This window comes from Porcisia hertigi, chromosome 22 (genome assembly GCF_017918235.1).
Source record: "Porcisia hertigi strain C119 chromosome 22, whole genome shotgun sequence".
NCBI lineage: Eukaryota > Euglenozoa > Kinetoplastea > Trypanosomatida > Trypanosomatidae > Porcisia > Porcisia hertigi.
In genome coordinates, this window is record NC_090581.1 from 524,379 (window position 1) to 540,494 (window position 16,116).

General features: G+C 61.6%; 1 protein-coding gene across 1 annotated transcript; it reads right to left on the reverse strand.

The window, feature by feature from the left end:
• Window positions 1–2,703: 2,703 nt before the first annotated feature.
• On the reverse strand, window positions 2,704–11,735 carry JKF63_04453 (uncharacterized protein; the record flags this gene model as incomplete). The annotated part of the gene is made up of 16 exons (XM_067900438.1): window positions 2,704–7,254; window positions 7,315–7,499; window positions 7,530–7,860; window positions 7,945–8,112; window positions 8,185–8,478; window positions 8,563–8,730; window positions 8,823–9,116; window positions 9,189–9,482; window positions 9,567–9,734; window positions 9,819–10,100; window positions 10,185–10,352; window positions 10,437–10,604; window positions 10,689–10,856; window positions 10,941–11,234; window positions 11,319–11,486; window positions 11,571–11,735. The coding sequence occupies 16 exons, from the start codon at window positions 11,733–11,735 to the stop codon at window positions 2,704–2,706; spliced, it is 7,866 nt and encodes a 2,621-aa protein (XP_067757267.1).
• Window positions 11,736–16,116: the final 4,381 nt, after the last annotated feature.

The following is a 16,116-nucleotide window of genomic DNA, read 5'->3' on the forward strand; positions in this document are numbered from 1 at the left end:
ACGTTGTTTTTTTGATTGTTTGTTTGTTTTTCCCTATATCGCATATGTTTTCTGCGGTGCGTCTTCGTCACACGTGTGTTGGTATATTCGTGGTGGAAGCAAAGCAGGAAGAGGGGGGAGCGAAATGGCGGCGATATCGACGGAAAGAAGCGGGGAAATGAGCCCGAAATAATAAAAAAATTAAAAAAACACGAACGAGCCAACCAAGAAAAAAAAATGGTGAAATGAAAGAGAAGTGAAGTGAAGAGAAGTGAAGAAAAGTGAAGTGTACTTGTCAAGCACCCAAACCTCGCAGATCAACCCGTCCCCCTTTTACCGGGTGTACGTATGCATAAACAAATATATAATATATATATATATAATATAATATAATATATATCGGAGAGAAGGAAGGAGATGTTTCGGATACCCAAAAACGCCGCCAATTCGATAAATCCAACAAGCGCAATTCGTCTATAAAGAAAAATATGAATAAAATCGGACACAGCAGCACGGAAGCACAGTAAAGAAAATGTACGTTTAACGGACGGGGAGAGAAGGAGGAGAGAAGGGGGAGGCGGGGGAGGGGGAGGAGGGGGAGGGGGGGGGTGTCACTCCTATAGACACCAGTTTACCCTATGGGTGTGTGTGACTCGGACCCCTCAAAATAATAAATACAAAGGTCAACAGCCACTCCTGTCACTCAAAAGGTAAACGAAGAAAAGGAGAAGGAAGACAGCTAAGTTTGTTGACCCACACCGTCTGGCTCACCCGCTCGCTATCTCTTTTTCTCCCTCCCGTGCACACAGAGCGACAGAAACACACACACACGCTCGCACAAAAAAAGAAAAAAAAAACACAAAGAGTAGACGTTGAAAACGTGCAGAAATGTTTGTCAGCCACCAGAGAAACCCCTCAAAGGAAAAATGCGAGAGAGAAGTGCCGAGAACGATGACAACCTTTCTCCGTGTACGTACGTGCGTCTGTGTCTGTATGTGCGTGTGTGTACGCGCGCGCGTATGTATGTGAGATGGTGTGCGTGGGAGTGTCTAGAGAGACGATTGACGCAAGATTCGGTTTGTAGGCGCTGAGCAATGAAATCTGTTAAAGCGAGAAACACCTACCGCAGCAACCTTGAGCAGTAACACACGAAAATACAATAAAAAACGGATGTGCTCTCCTCATCAATGACGCGCGAGTATCTGCGTGTAATCTTTCCTTTGATCTGTATCCACAGTAGGGTAGTAGTGGAAAGGGACGGAGCGGGTGATGATAGAGAGGGGGGAGGGGAGAGAGAGGGGAGGGGGGGGGGGTACAAGCTCACCCTCTATTTTTTTTGGTTGTTTGTCCGCTTCTCACTTCCGCTCTCTTATCCCCTTTTATCGAGGATGAGTGGTGATGAAAATCCTGCGCCGTATATGTGTGCAAGGATCGTCCGTGTGTGTGTGTGTGTGTGTGTGTGTGTGCGCATGGATGCAGGCGCATGTAAAACATTTTGTTTCCCCATTTGAGAGAAGAGGCACGAAAGGAGGAGGAGAGCCGCGGAGAAAAATCTGATATGCATAAGAGTCGTGGTGATGAACGGCACCCAAGGGGCCAAGGGAGGCGCGCAAACATGGTGGAAGTGCGGCAAAATCATGCGTATAAGCCCTGAAGAGAAGTGAGAAGCGTGCAACCCCTTCGCCTCTATCATCAGGTGCCCACACCGTGGAGCGCTGTACGGAAAGAGTGAAGCGGCAGGGATATGACCGTGAGATACACGAAAAAAGCAATACACACACTCCTCCTTCTCTCAGTCAACACACACGCATATATATACACACACACACAGACACAGACACACAGGGAGAAAACATCTCAGAAGCATCACAGGGATGTAGGTGAGCTGCTACGTGGAGCCTAAAGGTTCACAGCTGCGTGTGTGTGTGTGTACCTCGGGATGTTAAAAGCCGCGTGTTTTTGCACGCTCCCTTCATTCTTTCCTGCGCGTTACCTTACGTGTTTCCATGTTTTCCCTCCGATTCCCACCGTACCCAAACACACGCAGGATTGCGCGGAAGTTGTTATCCCAGCTGCACTGCAATTTGGTCTCCCACCTACCCCGCACCCCCCCCAGCCATCAACGAAGAGAGACAGAAAAAGGAAACACCATACAACCACTCCAAGAGACACTCATGCCCAAGACATTAAACGAATCATGTTAAATCATGAAAATGTCGACTCCCACCACGTGTACCACAACCCACAAAAGGCTGCCCACGTGCACCCTGAATAGGGGTAGGGGTAGTGGAGGGGGGGGGGAGAGGAGGGGGGAGGGAAGGAAGGAAAGGAGTGAGGGAGAGTGCGTTGTGTGCACGAGTGTGCGTGCGATTTCCGTCACGAAGAAGAGCAAGTAAAAAAAAATTCCAAACGACGATGAAAAATGTAGAAAACCGAAGAAGTTTAAAAAAAAACATGCGCATATACACACAAGAACAAACAGGCGCAGACCCGTGAACACACACATAGGGGGGAGAAAAAAAAGGCAAGGCGGTGACGAAAACGTGCTCGTGACGTGTTATATACGCTTCGCGAGGAGAGGACGCACGGCGCGGGGCGGGGGGGTGACTGGAGGGAGGAGGGAGGAGGGAGGAGGTAGGAGGGAAGAGGACACCACACGATTACTGACATGTCCCCTCCTATTCGCAGGCACCATTTATTCCCTCGACAGCTCTATCCTTGTTTTCATTCCATTTTTGTCTGATCGAGTTCTCCTGTCACGGGTGGTGCTGAGACTGTGGGAGCGCTGCTGCGTATGCTAGTGAATTCATAGCTGCTCGTCACCTCAACGTCTGCCCCGTCATCGGAAATGCCAGCCTCCTCAGCATTTCGCAGCATGATCAGCTCACGCATCATCTGCTCCGAGAACTGAACATGTGCTTCCTGTGTCCGCATCCGTATCACGCGCTCTTCCATGAGCAATCGCTGGGCATCCTCCAAGGCAGTCAGATAGCAACCACATGCCCTCTCAGCCTCGTCCAGCTCTTCAGCCAGGTCCTCCTTATCGCGGCGAAGCTGCTCGACGCAGCCAAGATGATGCAGCAATAACCTGCGTAGCTCTTGGGCTATCAAAGGGCCATCTGATGACAAGGCTGCATCGAGCTCGGGCATCTTGGCACCCTCATAGACATCAGGCCACGCGCCACCGCTGTCTTCTTGGCGCCGAGCCTGCGCCGCCGCCATCAGGTGTGGCAGAAACTCGCGAAGCACCTCTATCAACGCCCTGAAGCGCTCTCGCTCCTCTTTCGCAGTGACCAACTCCGCATGGCGCACCGCGGCATCCACCTTACTGGCTTCCCACAACTGGGCGCACCGATGCTCCACCTCGCAGAGGCTTTGCGATGTAGCCAGCATCTCCGTGCACTTCTCCAATTCCTTGCGTGTATCTGCGTAAGCCGCGGCCGTCTCCTTCAGTTCTGTCGTCAACGCAACAGCCTTCGCGTGAGCATTGCCAAGCTCAGCGTTCTTTTCCGATAAGGCAGCAGAGAGTCCCTCCACTTCCGCCTGCAAGTCGGAGATCCGTTCGACATACACGCGTATCGCCCCTTCCTGGGCAGCGAGAGAATCCCTGGAGACATTAAGGATGCGACGCGACTCTGCTTCGGTAATCGTCCAGGCATCGCGTTCGGATTTGTGAGAATGCTGCACCTCGGAGATTTTCTCTTCAGACGCAACCAAGCGGCCACGCAACGCATGCTCACTCTCGCGGGCCTCCATCAACAGAACTACAAACTCCTCCAGCCGCTCTAGACTATCAGTTCCCTCCCGCCGTGATGCCGCTGCTGTTTCTGCGAGTGCAGCAGCAGCAGTCCGCACCAAATTGTTGGATTCCTGTGACTGTTCAGGAAAGCATTTCCCGTGGGCATGCGCCTCCTCCAGCCGAACGTCAAAACGTGACAGCGCCTCCTTCCGCGAGAGGTACTCCTCCACTCGGCTTCGGAGAAAAAGGAAAAGAGATGCCTCTGGCGTATCCCCGCTCACAACTCGTCGGAGCAGCTCCCCCGTCCCTGGGAACGGAAACTCGTCGATACGCTCTGTGAATTCGCTATGCTCTACACCCACATTTAGTGCCGCAGAATCCGCGACACGAGGCGTCCCCGGAGAACGGCTCACCTCTCCCACACAGTCCACGTCCGCGTCCACGTGACAGGCATGGTCAGAGTCCACAGCCGGCCGCGAACGCACGTCCTCCTCACGAAACTGCGCGGCCCGGGTCACCTCCCCGGCACCGGAATTCTCTCGTCGCTGATCGTGCCAGCATGGTTTATCCGCGACATTCCTTAACACCCCCCAGCCAGTGTCCCTAGATCTATGTTCGTGTTGTCCTTCCTCCAGCTCCTGGCGCAGCAGGGCCATCTCCGCCTCCTGCTCCGCCACCTGGTCACGCAGCGCCTGCACAACCGCGTTACCGTCTCGGGGCGCCACACCGCCTGCATCAGCCTGGTGCCGGGCACTCTCCAGCTCCTGCCGCAGCAGGGCCATCTCCGCCTCCTGGTCACGGAGCGCCTGTACAACCGCGTTACCGTCTCGGGGCGCCACACCGCCTGCATCAGCCTGGTGCCGGGCACCCTCCAGCTCCTGCCGCAGCAGGGCCATCTCCGCCTCCTGGTCACGGAGCGCCTGTACAACCGCGTTACCGTCTCGGGGCGCCACACCGCCTGCATCAGCCTGATGCCGGGCACTCTCCAGCTCCTGCCGCAGCAGGGCCATCTCCGCCTCCTGGTCACGGAGCGCCTGTACAACCGCGTTACCGTCTCGGGGCGCCACACCGCCTGCATCAGCCTGGTGCCGGGCACTCTCCAGCTCCTGCCGCAGCAGGGCCATCTCCGCCTCCTGGTCACGGAGCGCCTGCACAACCGCGTTACCGTCTCGGGGCGCCACACCGCCTGCATCAGCCTGGTGCCGGGCACTCTCCAGCTCCTGCCGCAGCAGGGCCATCTCCGCCTCCTGGTCACGCAGCGCCTGCACAACCGCGTCGCCGTCTCGCGGCGCCACACCGCCTGCATCAGCCTGGTGCCGGGCACTCTCCAGCTCCTGCCGCAGCAGGGCCATCTCCGCCTCCTGCTCCGCCACCTGGTCACGCAGCGCCTGCACAACCGCGTCGCCGTCTCGGGGCGTCACACCGCCTGCATCAGCCTGGTGCCGGGCACCCTCCAGCTCCTGCCGCAGCAGGGCCATCTCCGCCTCCTGGTCACGGAGCGCCTGCACAACCGCGTCGCCGTCTCGGGGCGCCACACCGCCTACAGCAGCCTGGTGCCGGGCACTCTCCAGCTCCTGCCGCAGCAGGGCCATCTCCGCCTCCTGGTCACTCAGCGCCTGCACAACCGCGTCGCCGTCTCGGGGCGTCACACCGCCTACAGCAGCCTGGTGCCGGGCACTCTCCAGCTCCTGCCGCAGCAGGGCCATCTCCGCCTCCTGGTCACGGAGCGCCTGCACAACCGCGTCGCCGTCTCGGGGCGCCACACCGCCTACAGCAGCCTGGTGCCGGGCACCCTCCAGCTCCTGCCGCAGCAGGGCCATCTCCGCCTCCTGCTCCGCCCCCTGGTCACGCAGCGCCTGCACAACCGCGTCGCCGTCTCGCGGCGCCACACCGCCTGCATCAGCCTGGTGCCGGGCACTCTCCAGCTCCTGCCGCAGCAGGGCCATCTCCGCCTCCTGCTCCGCCACCTGGTCACTCAGCGCCTGCACAACCGCGTCGCCGTCTCGGGGCGTCACACCGCCTACAGCAGCCTGGTGCCGGGCACTCTCCAGCTCCTGCCGCAGCAGGGCCATCTCCGCCTCCTGGTCACGGAGCGCCTGCACAACCGCGTTACCGTCTCGGGGCGCCACACCGCCTACAGCAGCCTGGTGCCGGGCACCCTCCAGCTCCTGCCGCAGCAGGGCCATCTCCGCCTCCTGCTCCGCCCCCTGGTCACGCAGCGCCTGCACAACCGCGTCGCCGTCTCGCGGCGCCACACCGCCTGCATCAGCCTGGTGCCGGGCACTCTCCAGCTCCTGCCGCAGCAGGGCCATCTCCGCCTCCTGCTCCGCCACCTGGTCACTCAGCGCCTGCACAACCGCGTCGCCGTCTCGCGGCGTCACACCGCCTGCATCAGCCTGGTGCCGGGCACTCTCCAGCTCCTGCCGCAGCAGGGCCATCTCCGCCTCCTGCTCCGCCACCTGGTCACGCAGCGCCTGCACAACCGCGTTACCGTCTCGGGGCGCCACACCGCCTGCATCAGCCTGGTGCCGGGCACTCTCCAGCTCCTGCCGCAGCAGGGCCATCTCCGCCTCCTGCTCCGCCCCCTGGTCACGGAGCGCCTGCACAACCGCGTTACCGTCTCGGGGCGCCACACCGCCTGCATCAGCCTGGTGCCGGGCACTCTCCAGCTCCTGCCGCAGCAGGGCCATCTCCGCCTCCTGGTCACGGAGCGCCTGCACAACCGCGTTACCGTCTCGGGGCGTCACACCGCCTGCATCAGCCTGGTGCCGGGCACTCTCCAACTCCTGCCGCAGCAGGGCCATCTCCGCCTCCTGGTCACGGAGCGCCTGCACAACCGCGTCGCCGTCTCGGGGCGCCACACCGCCTACAGCAGCCTGGTGCCGGGCACTCTCCAGCTCCTGCCGCAGCAGGGCCATCTCCGCCTCCTGGTCACTCAGCGCCTGCACAACCGCGTCGCCGTCTCGGGGCGTCACACCGCCTACAGCAGCCTGGTGCCGGGCACTCTCCAGCTCCTGCCGCAGCAGGGCCATCTCCGCCTCCTGGTCACGGAGCGCCTGCACAACCGCGTCGCCGTCTCGGGGCGTCACACCGCCTACAGCAGCCTGGTGCCGGGCACTCTCCAGCTCCTGGCGCAGCAGGGCCATCTCCGCCTCCTGCTCCGCCCCCTGGTCACGCAGCGCCTGCACAACCGCGTTACCGTCTCGGGGCGCCACACCGCCTGCATCAGCCTGGTGCCGGGCACTCTCCAGCTCCTGCCGCAGCAGGGCCATCTCCGCCTCCTGGTCACGGAGCGCCTGCACAACCGCGTTACCGTCTCGGGGCGCCACACCGCCTGCATCAGCCTGGTGCCAGGCACTCTCCAGCTCCTGCCGCAGCAGGGCCATCTCCGCCTCCTGCTCCGCCACCTGGTCACGCAGCGCCTGCACAACCGCGTTACCGTCTCGGGGCGCCACACCGCCTGCATCAGCCTGGTGCCGGGCACTCTCCAGCTCCTGCCGCAGCAGGGCCATCTCCGCCTCCTGGTCACGCAGCGCCTGCACAACCGCGTTACCGTCTCGGGGCGCCACACCGCCTGCATCAGCCTGGTGCCGGGCACTCTCCAGCTCCTGCCGCAGCAGGGCCATCTCCGCCTCCTGGTCACGGAGCGCCTGCACAACCGCGTTACCGTCTCGGGGCGTCACACCGCCTGCATCAGCCTGGTGCCGGGCACTCTCCAACTCCTGCCGCAGCAGGGCCATCTCCGCCTCCTGCTCCGCCACCTGGTCACGCAGCGCCTGCACAACCGCGTCGCCGTCTCGGGGCGCCACACCGCCTACAGCAGCCTGGTGCCGGGCACTCTCCAGCTCCTGCCGCAGCAGGGCCATCTCCGCCACCTGGTCACTCAGCGCCTGCACAACCGCGTTACCGTCTCGCGGCGTCACACCGCCTGCATCAGCCTGGTGCCGGGCACTCTCCAGCTCCTGCCGCAGCAGGGCCATCTCCGCCTCCTGCTCCGCCACCTGGTCACGCAGCGCCTGCACAACCGCGTTACCGTCTCGGGGCGCCACACCGCCTACAGCAGCCTGGTGCCGGGCACTCTCCAGCTCCTGGCGCAGCAGGGCCATCTCCGCCTCCTGCTCCGCCACCTGGTCACGCAGCGCCTGCACAACCGCGTTACCGTCTCGGGGCGCCACACCGCCTACAGCAGCCTGGTGCCGGGCACTCTCCAGCTCCTGCCGCAGCAGGGCCATCTCCGCCTCCTGCTCCGCCACCTGGTCACGCAGCGCCTGCACAACCGCGTTACCATCTCGGGGCGCCACACCGCCTACAGCAGCCTGGTGCCGGGCACTCTCCAGCTCCTGGCGCAGCAGGGCCATCTCCGCCTCCTGCTCCGCCCCCTGGTCACGCAGCGCCTGCACAACCGCGTCGCCGTCTCGCGGCGTCACACCGCCTGCATCAGCCTGGTGCCGGGCACTCTCCAGCTCCTGGCGCAGCAGGGCCATCTCCGCCACCTGGTCACTCAGCGCCTGCACAACCGCGTCGCCGTCTCGGGGCGTCACACCGCCTACAGCAGCCTGGTGCCGGGCACTCTCCAGCTCCTGGCGCAGCAGGGCCATCTCCGCCTCCTGCTCCGCCCCCTGGTCACGCAGCGCCTGCACAACCGCGTCGCCGTCTCGCGGCGTCACACCGCCTGCATCAGCCTGGTGCCGGGCACTCTCCAGCTCCTGGCGCAGCAGGGCCATCTCCGCCTCCTGCTCCGCCCCCTGGTCACGCAGCGCCTGCACAACCGCGTCGCCGTCTCGCGGCGTCACACCGCCTACAGCAGCCTGGTGCCGGGCACTCTCCAGCTCCTGGCGCAGCAGGGCCATCTCCGCCTCCTGCTCCGCCACCTGGTCACGCAGCGCCTGCACAACCGCGTTACCGTCTCGCGGCGTCACACCGCCTGCATCAGCCTGGTGCCGGGCACTCTCCAGCTCCTGCCGCAGCAGGGCCATCTCCGCCTCCTGCTCCGCCACCTGGTCACGCAGCGCCTGCACAACCGCGTTACCGTCTCGGGGCGCCACACCGCCTACAGCAGCCTGGTGCCGGGCGCTCCCGGCCACGACGGCTCCTGCCGCAGCAGGGCCATCTCCGCCTCCTGCTCCGCCACCTGGTCACGCAGCGCCTGCACAACCGCGTTACCGTCTCGGGGCGCCACACCGCCTACAGCAGCCTGGTGCCGGGCACTCTCCAGCTCCTGCCGCAGCAGGGCCATCTCCGCCTCCTGCTCCGCCACCTGGTCACGCAGCGCCTGCACAACCGCGTTACCATCTCGGGGCGCCACACCGCCTACAGCAGCCTGGTGCCGGGCACCCTCCAGCTCCTGCCGCAGCAGGGCCATCTCCGCCTCCTGCTCCGCCACCTGGTCACGCAGCGCCTGCACAACCGCGTCGCCGTCTCGCGGCGCCACACCGCCTGCATCAGCCTGGTGCCGGGCACTCTCCAGCTCCTGCCGCAGCAGGGCCATCTCCGCCACCTGGTCACTCAGCGCCTGCACAACCGCGTCGCCGTCTCGGGGCGTCACACCGCCTACAGCAGCCTGGTGCCGGGCACTCTCCAGCTCCTGGCGCAGCAGGGCCATCTCCGCCTCCTGCTCCGCCCCCTGGTCACGCAGCGCCTGCACAACCGCGTCGCCGTCTCGCGGCGTCACACCGCCTGCATCAGCCTGGTGCCGGGCACTCTCCAGCTCCTGGCGCAGCAGGGCCATCTCCGCCTCCTGCTCCGCCCCCTGGTCACGCAGCGCCTGCACAACCGCGTCGCCGTCTCGCGGCGTCACACCGCCTACAGCAGCCTGGTGCCGGGCACTCTCCAGCTCCTGGCGCAGCAGGGCCATCTCCGCCTCCTGCTCCGCCACCTGGTCACGCAGCGCCTGCACAACCGCGTTACCGTCTCGGGGCGCCACACCGCCTACAGCAGCCTGGTGCCGGGCACCCTCCAGCTCCTGCCGCAGCAGGGCCATCTCCGCCTCCTGCTCCGCCCCCTGGTCACGCAGCGCCTGCACAACCGCGTCGCCGTCTCGCGGCGTCACACCGCCTACAGCAGCCTGGTGCCGGGCACTCTCCAGCTCCTGGCGCAGCAGGGCCATCTCCGCCTCCTGCTCCGCCACCTGGTCACTCAGCGCCTGCACAACCGCGTCGCCGTCTCGGGGCGTCACACCGCCTACAGCAGCCTGGTGCCGGGCACTCTCCAGCTCCTGCCGCAGCAGGGCCATCTCCGCCACCTGGTCACTCAGCGCCTGCACAACCGCGTCGCCGTCTCGGGGCGTCACACCGCCTACAGCAGCCTGGTGCCGGGCACTCTCCAGCTCCTGGCGCAGCAGGGCCATCTCCGCCTCCTGCTCCGCCCCCTGGTCACGCAGCGCCTGCACAACCGCGTCGCCGTCTCGCGGCGTCACACCGCCTACAGCAGCCTGGTGCCGGGCACTCTCCAGCTCCTGGCGCAGCAGGGCCATCTCCGCCTCCTGCTCCGCCACCTGGTCACGCAGCGCCTGCACAACCGCGTTACCGTCTCGCGGCGTCACACCGCCTGCATCAGCCTGGTGCCGGGCACTCTCCAGCTCCTGGCGCAGCAGGGCCATCTCCGCCTCCTGCTCCGCCACCTGGTCACGCAGCGCCTGCACAACCGCGTTACCGTCTCGCGGCGTCACACCGCCTGCATCAGCCTGGTGCCGGGCACTCTCCAGCTCCTGCCGCAGCAGGGCCATCTCCGCCTCCTGCTCCGCCACCTGGTCACGCAGCGCCTGCACAACCGCGTTACCGTCTCGGGGCGCCACACCGCCTACAGCAGCCTGGTGCCGGGCACCCTCCAGCTCCTGCCGCAGCAGGGCCATCTCCGCCTCCTGCTCCGCCCCCTGGTCACGCAGCGCCTGCACAACCGCGTCGCCGTCTCGCGGCGTCACACCGCCTACAGCAGCCTGGTGCCGGGCACTCTCCAGCTCCTGGCGCAGCAGGGCCATCTCCGCCTCCTGCTCCGCCACCTGGTCACTCAGCGCCTGCACAACCGCGTCGCCGTCTCGGGGCGTCACACCGCCTACAGCAGCCTGGTGCCGGGCACTCTCCAGCTCCTGGCGCAGCAGGGCCATCTCCGCCTCCTGCTCCGCCACCTGGTCACGCAGCGCCTGCACAACCGCGTTACCGTCTCGGGGCGCCACACCGCCTACAGCAGCCTGGTGTCGGGCACTCTCCAGCTCCTGCCGCAGCAGGGCCATCTCCGCCTCCTGCTCCGCCACCTGGTCACGCAGCGCCTGCACAACCGCGTCGCCGTCTCGGGGCGCCACACCGCCTGCATCAGCCTGGTGCCGGGCACTCTCCAGCTCCTGGCGCAGCAGGGCCATCTCCGCCTCCTGCTCCGCCACCTGGTCACGCAGCGCCTGCACAACCGCGTTACCGTCTCGGGGCGCCACACCGCCTACAGCAGCCTGGTGCCGGGCACTCTCCAGCTCCTGCCGCAGCAGGGCCATCTCCGCCTCCTGCTCCGCCACCTGGTCACGCAGCGCCTGCACAACCGCGTCGCCGTCTCGGGGCGCCACACCGCCTACAGCAGCCTGGTGCCGGGCACTCTCCAGCTCCTGGCGCAGCAGGGCCATCTCCGCCTCCTGCTCCGCCACCTGGTCACGCAGCGCCTGCACAACCGCGTTACCGTCTCGGGGCGCCACACCGCCTACAGCAGCCTGGTGTCGGGCACTCTCCAGCTCCTGCCGCAGCAGGGCCATCTCCGCCTCCTGCTCCGCCACCTGGTCACGCAGCGCCTGCACAACCGCGTCGCCGTCTCGGGGCGCCACACCGCCTGCATCAGCCTGGTGCCGGGCACTCTCCAGCTCCTGGCGCAGCAGGGCCATCTCCGCCTCCTGCTCCGCCACCTGGTCACGCAGCGCCTGCACAACCGCGTTACCGTCTCGGGGCGCCACACCGCCTGCATCAGCCTGGTGCCGGGCACTCTCCAGCTCCTGGCGCAGCAGGGCTATTGGGATGTTGTGGTCTGGGTTCGAGGCATACATCGCGTGTAATGTGATGCCCTGCTTCTGTAGACTCACCCGGAAGTGCTCATCGGTGTCGAGGTTTGCGGGGAGGAGATGTAGCGGTTGTATTTTCGAGGGATGAAGAAACTGTGAGGCAGGAACGGTATGAGGGTGTTGGGTGGGAGTGATGGGCTTGCTGTCCACTAGGCCGGTGAGTGAACTCTGTTCGACGTAGGAGGGCATTCGAGAGGATTGCAGAGCTTGCGGCGTAGTCTCTTGATGCGCTCCAACGGAAACTCGGCTGGTACGCCCTGTGGCATCGCGGTGCGGGGACGGAGCCCTCGTGGTCGAGGAGGAGGACTCGCTGCTGACGGAAAGCGAGAGTGATGGGGATAGGAGGCAGTGATCAGAAGAGTGGACAAGCGTAGGCGATGCGGGGGCGTGGCCTGTCAAGTGCTGCTGCAGGAAAGAGCGCAAATGCGGAGGGTTTCCGTATTGCACATGTGGGCTATGCAACGTCTGGTTTGGCGGGTGTGACTGTGTCCGAGAGCCCCGAGGGGCAGTCGTTTCGGGAGAATGGAGTGACAAGTGGTGCGTCTGCTGCCCTTCAGTCGTTCTGATGCTGTAATAGTGGGGAGGTACCGGTTGCGGCTGGGGAGGTGAAGATGGACCTGTAAAGCTGCTCTGCCGATCAGGCATGTGTCCACGGAATGAAGTGTGGGTAGAAGATCGCTCACGACTGTTATTTTGAGCGGCCTCCTGTGTAGGCTCCACCGTCATGCTGTCTGTTGAAGCCTGGGCGATGGGGGGCTGCTGAGAGGAAATGGAGTTCTTGTGAAGATGGTCCACCTGCTGCACCTCCAGAAGAGCAAAGTTCTCTTCTTGGAGCACCTCGACGAACAGCTGCTTCTCGGCGATACGGTGACGCATCTGTAAATTGTCGTGCCGCTGAGCCTCCACAGTGGCCTCTAACCTCGACACATACTCCTCTGTCCGCCGTCCAAACTCTGTTGAGCGTCCAAGCTCCATCTTCAGGAGCTGCAATTCATGTTGCGTCTTACGGAGTTCCTGCGCCAAGGAAAGCGGCGCGGGGCGCAAGTCGGGTAGTTCTGCCGGTGACGACGACCCAGAGAAGGCCGCTTTGAATTTTTTTACACTTGGCTGCATGATGTCCACCCCCCCCCCTTCTCGCGCAAGTCACGCAATAAACTCCAACCGCTCGGGGCAGCACCAAGACCGTCTGATCTCTAAAACAGTATTAAAAACCTGCTCCTCCCGTGTAACCGCGTTCTTTGATGGACAGGCACCAGCGAGTATGCCCTCTTTGCGTGCCAGCGTGGCGTTATAGAAGCCTCGCAAAGTCACACCCACCGTCGAATATGGAGAATGACCGCTACGATTCAATGCTGGCTGGCTGTTGCTGCTGGCGCGGCGGCCATACGGCTGGTTGAGGGTGGGAGAAGCGCGTTCTCCGTTGTTTTCTCGTATGTATCCCTTTTCTGGAGCTCTTTTCTGTGACGGGAGCCTCCGAACGCAACCGCAGTATGCGGGGTAGGTGGGTGGGTGTGCGCGCGAACGTGCGTATGGATGCTGTGTAAACTCCTGGGGGACGTGGTAGGTTCTCCACACCAGGGAGTAGTGTGTGTGTGTGTGTGTCTGTGGAGGGGGGGAGGGGGGGGGGGGCACAGACGTGAAAAGGGGGGCCGGCCACACACACACACACCAGAAATGAGACTATAATAATCCAAAACGAGTGTGTGGCACAACGAAACAGAGAACGGTTGCTGAGGTCGGGAATCCTCGCACTGTACACGCTCGGTGTTTCCCCACCCACATGTATGAGGAAGGAAAAGGGGGAAGACAGACACGTGTGCGGCCGTATGCGTGACTTTTATGAGGGTACTCTATGGGGATCAAAGTGAAAATTTAAAAAAAGAGGAACAGTTAAGTGGAACGACGGAACGAATTGCCCAAAAAAAAACACGGTTCGTTGCGGGTATCGTGTTGATGAATCGTTTTTACGAACACACACACACACACACGCCTCGAGGGGAGGGGGAGGGGGAGGGGGAGGGGGGGAGGATAACAGAGTGTGTGTATATGTGCGTGGGGAGGGTTGGGGGGTCGTAAAAGCACTCAGAACAAAATAGAACAAAAAAAAGAGAAAAGTCGAGGGTGGAACAGGCGCACGCAAAAACACGAGTAACAACGAGAACAGAGCAAAAAGGAAAAAGAAGAGGTGGAAAGGGAGGGGGAATGAATGGAATCGAGAATGCGAGTACTAGTAGAGCAATAGTCCTACGCAAAAAGGAAACGACGGAGTAGAGGGGGTGGGGGGCCAGGAAAAAAAAAGGGGGGGACACACACGGAGCGATATCACGGAAGCACGATGCCTTGCATCGAAAACCTCTCCAGCTGGCAAGCTGTGGTAAAGAAAGAGGACGAGAGGGTGGGCAGAGATTTGAAAAGATAGCAACGCTTAAAAAAAAAGAGACGACAAACACAAGAAACAGCACGGGCCAAGGTTGAAGCTGGAGAAACAAAAGTACGAGGAGGAGAGCAAGAGACGTACGAGCGACTGTGTGTGTGTGTGTGTGTGTGTGTGTGTGTGTGTGTGTGTGTGTGTGTGTGTGTGTGTGTGTGTGTGTGTGTGTGTGTGTTTGGGCAAGGGGGGAGTGAGAAAAGAGAGAGAGAGCACCAAAAAAATGTGGAAAACAACAGCGGTTTAGTTTCCAGAGAACGGAATCCCGTCCTTCTCCCCTTTTTTTTATTGTCCTCCCGTTTGCTGAGTGATCAAATGATGAATAGTGTCAACTCACAATGCACACACGTGAGATTGGGAGGGGAGGAGGGAGAGAGGAGTTGTGCTGCAGTGCTGCTGAGCGCCTTTCCGGTCGCGTCTTCTGATTTGTGTGTGATTGTGTGTGCGTGGATGCACATGTAGGAGGATTCAGATGTAGGGGGTTTCTTATCCCTGTACCATCGCTAATGCACACGCAGAGAGCGGCCACAAACCGTCCACTGCCGCGGTAAAAGTCTGGCGAAATGCCCTCCCCTCCCCCCCTTTCCGCCTACCAAGCCAACGCGCCTACCGACGTCTGTGTGTGTGTGTGTGTGTGTTTTTACACCGTTTCTGAGTTGCTCGTTAAGCGCACGCAGACATGCAGCAGAAAAAAAAATGTACGACAAGGCAATAGGCCTAAGAACGAAAGAGCAACCGAGTCCCCCCCCCCTCCCTCCCTTCCCCCCGTTTCCCAAAGAGAAGCCCCAAATCAAGAAGAAAAACGTCACACTACACAGCGCAGCGCTGAGGAGAGGGAAAGAGATGTGAGTCAACTGCGTCTGCACGCATTCACAAGAGCACGCAGCAGTAAAACGCAGAAACACACGAAATTTTTTTTAAAACAAAAACAACATAAAAAAAATACAAAACGATAAGAAGACACTCACAAGCGCAACCCGTACTTCCTCCACGACGAGCTCCATCTCAGTTCGGCGCGGGGAGAATTGGGGGGGAGGGGGGGTGGAGGAGGGGGGTCAGATAAGTGAGCGAGTGAACGGATGAATGAGTGGGTGAGGAAGAGACGACAACAAAGGATTGAAGGGTTGCTGTTATGTTTTTGCTTTCGTCTTTTCGTGTATGTATGTAGAATCTGCTGAGAGAAGTACGAACCCAAGCCGAGGCTGGAACGTATAGATGGGGCCTCTGTAGTGGTATGTTTGTGTAAACGGAGATGCACGACGGAAAGGCTCGGGAGCGTCGAGGAGAGAGAGAGAGAGGTGGGTGTGCAAGAAGCAACATGAGAGCCGTGCCCGTAGCTGATGAGCACTGCGCGCTTACAACCAACGTGCCTGCATGGGAACCACATTCATCGCTGCATGAATATACACTGTCTGCCAGTGGTGCGCCTTCTTGTTCATTCTTCCACGAATACACACCACGGCTGCACCCAACTGAACCGACAAGCAGCGTAACAACGCATCATGAGGAGAGGCAATACACACACAAAGTGGGGCATACGCACAACTACACACACACACCCCGCCCCCCTCCCCCTCTCTCTCCCTCTCCCTCCCGACCCACACCCCCTAAATTGCATAGCGCACACGCGTACCTCGCGTATCTTCCTTTTGACGCAGCATCTGAAGAGTGGGAGGGGAAACAAGTGATGGCTGGGTGTTTTCTGGGCAACCCCAACTTGACTGGTTTGAAGATGTCCCAACGACACCGCAGACCGCCAAATGTCAGAACTGGGCTCTTGAGAAAGTCGAAAAACGCACAGATGTCTGTGTCCCGTGTAAAAAAATGTTTGGGGTTCAATACTTCGAACTCATGAAGGGTGAGGGGGAGGGAGGGGCACCTCCCTCGACCCACACCCCTGCCGATGAGCGGCAAATCGTGCAGACCTACACAGCGCTG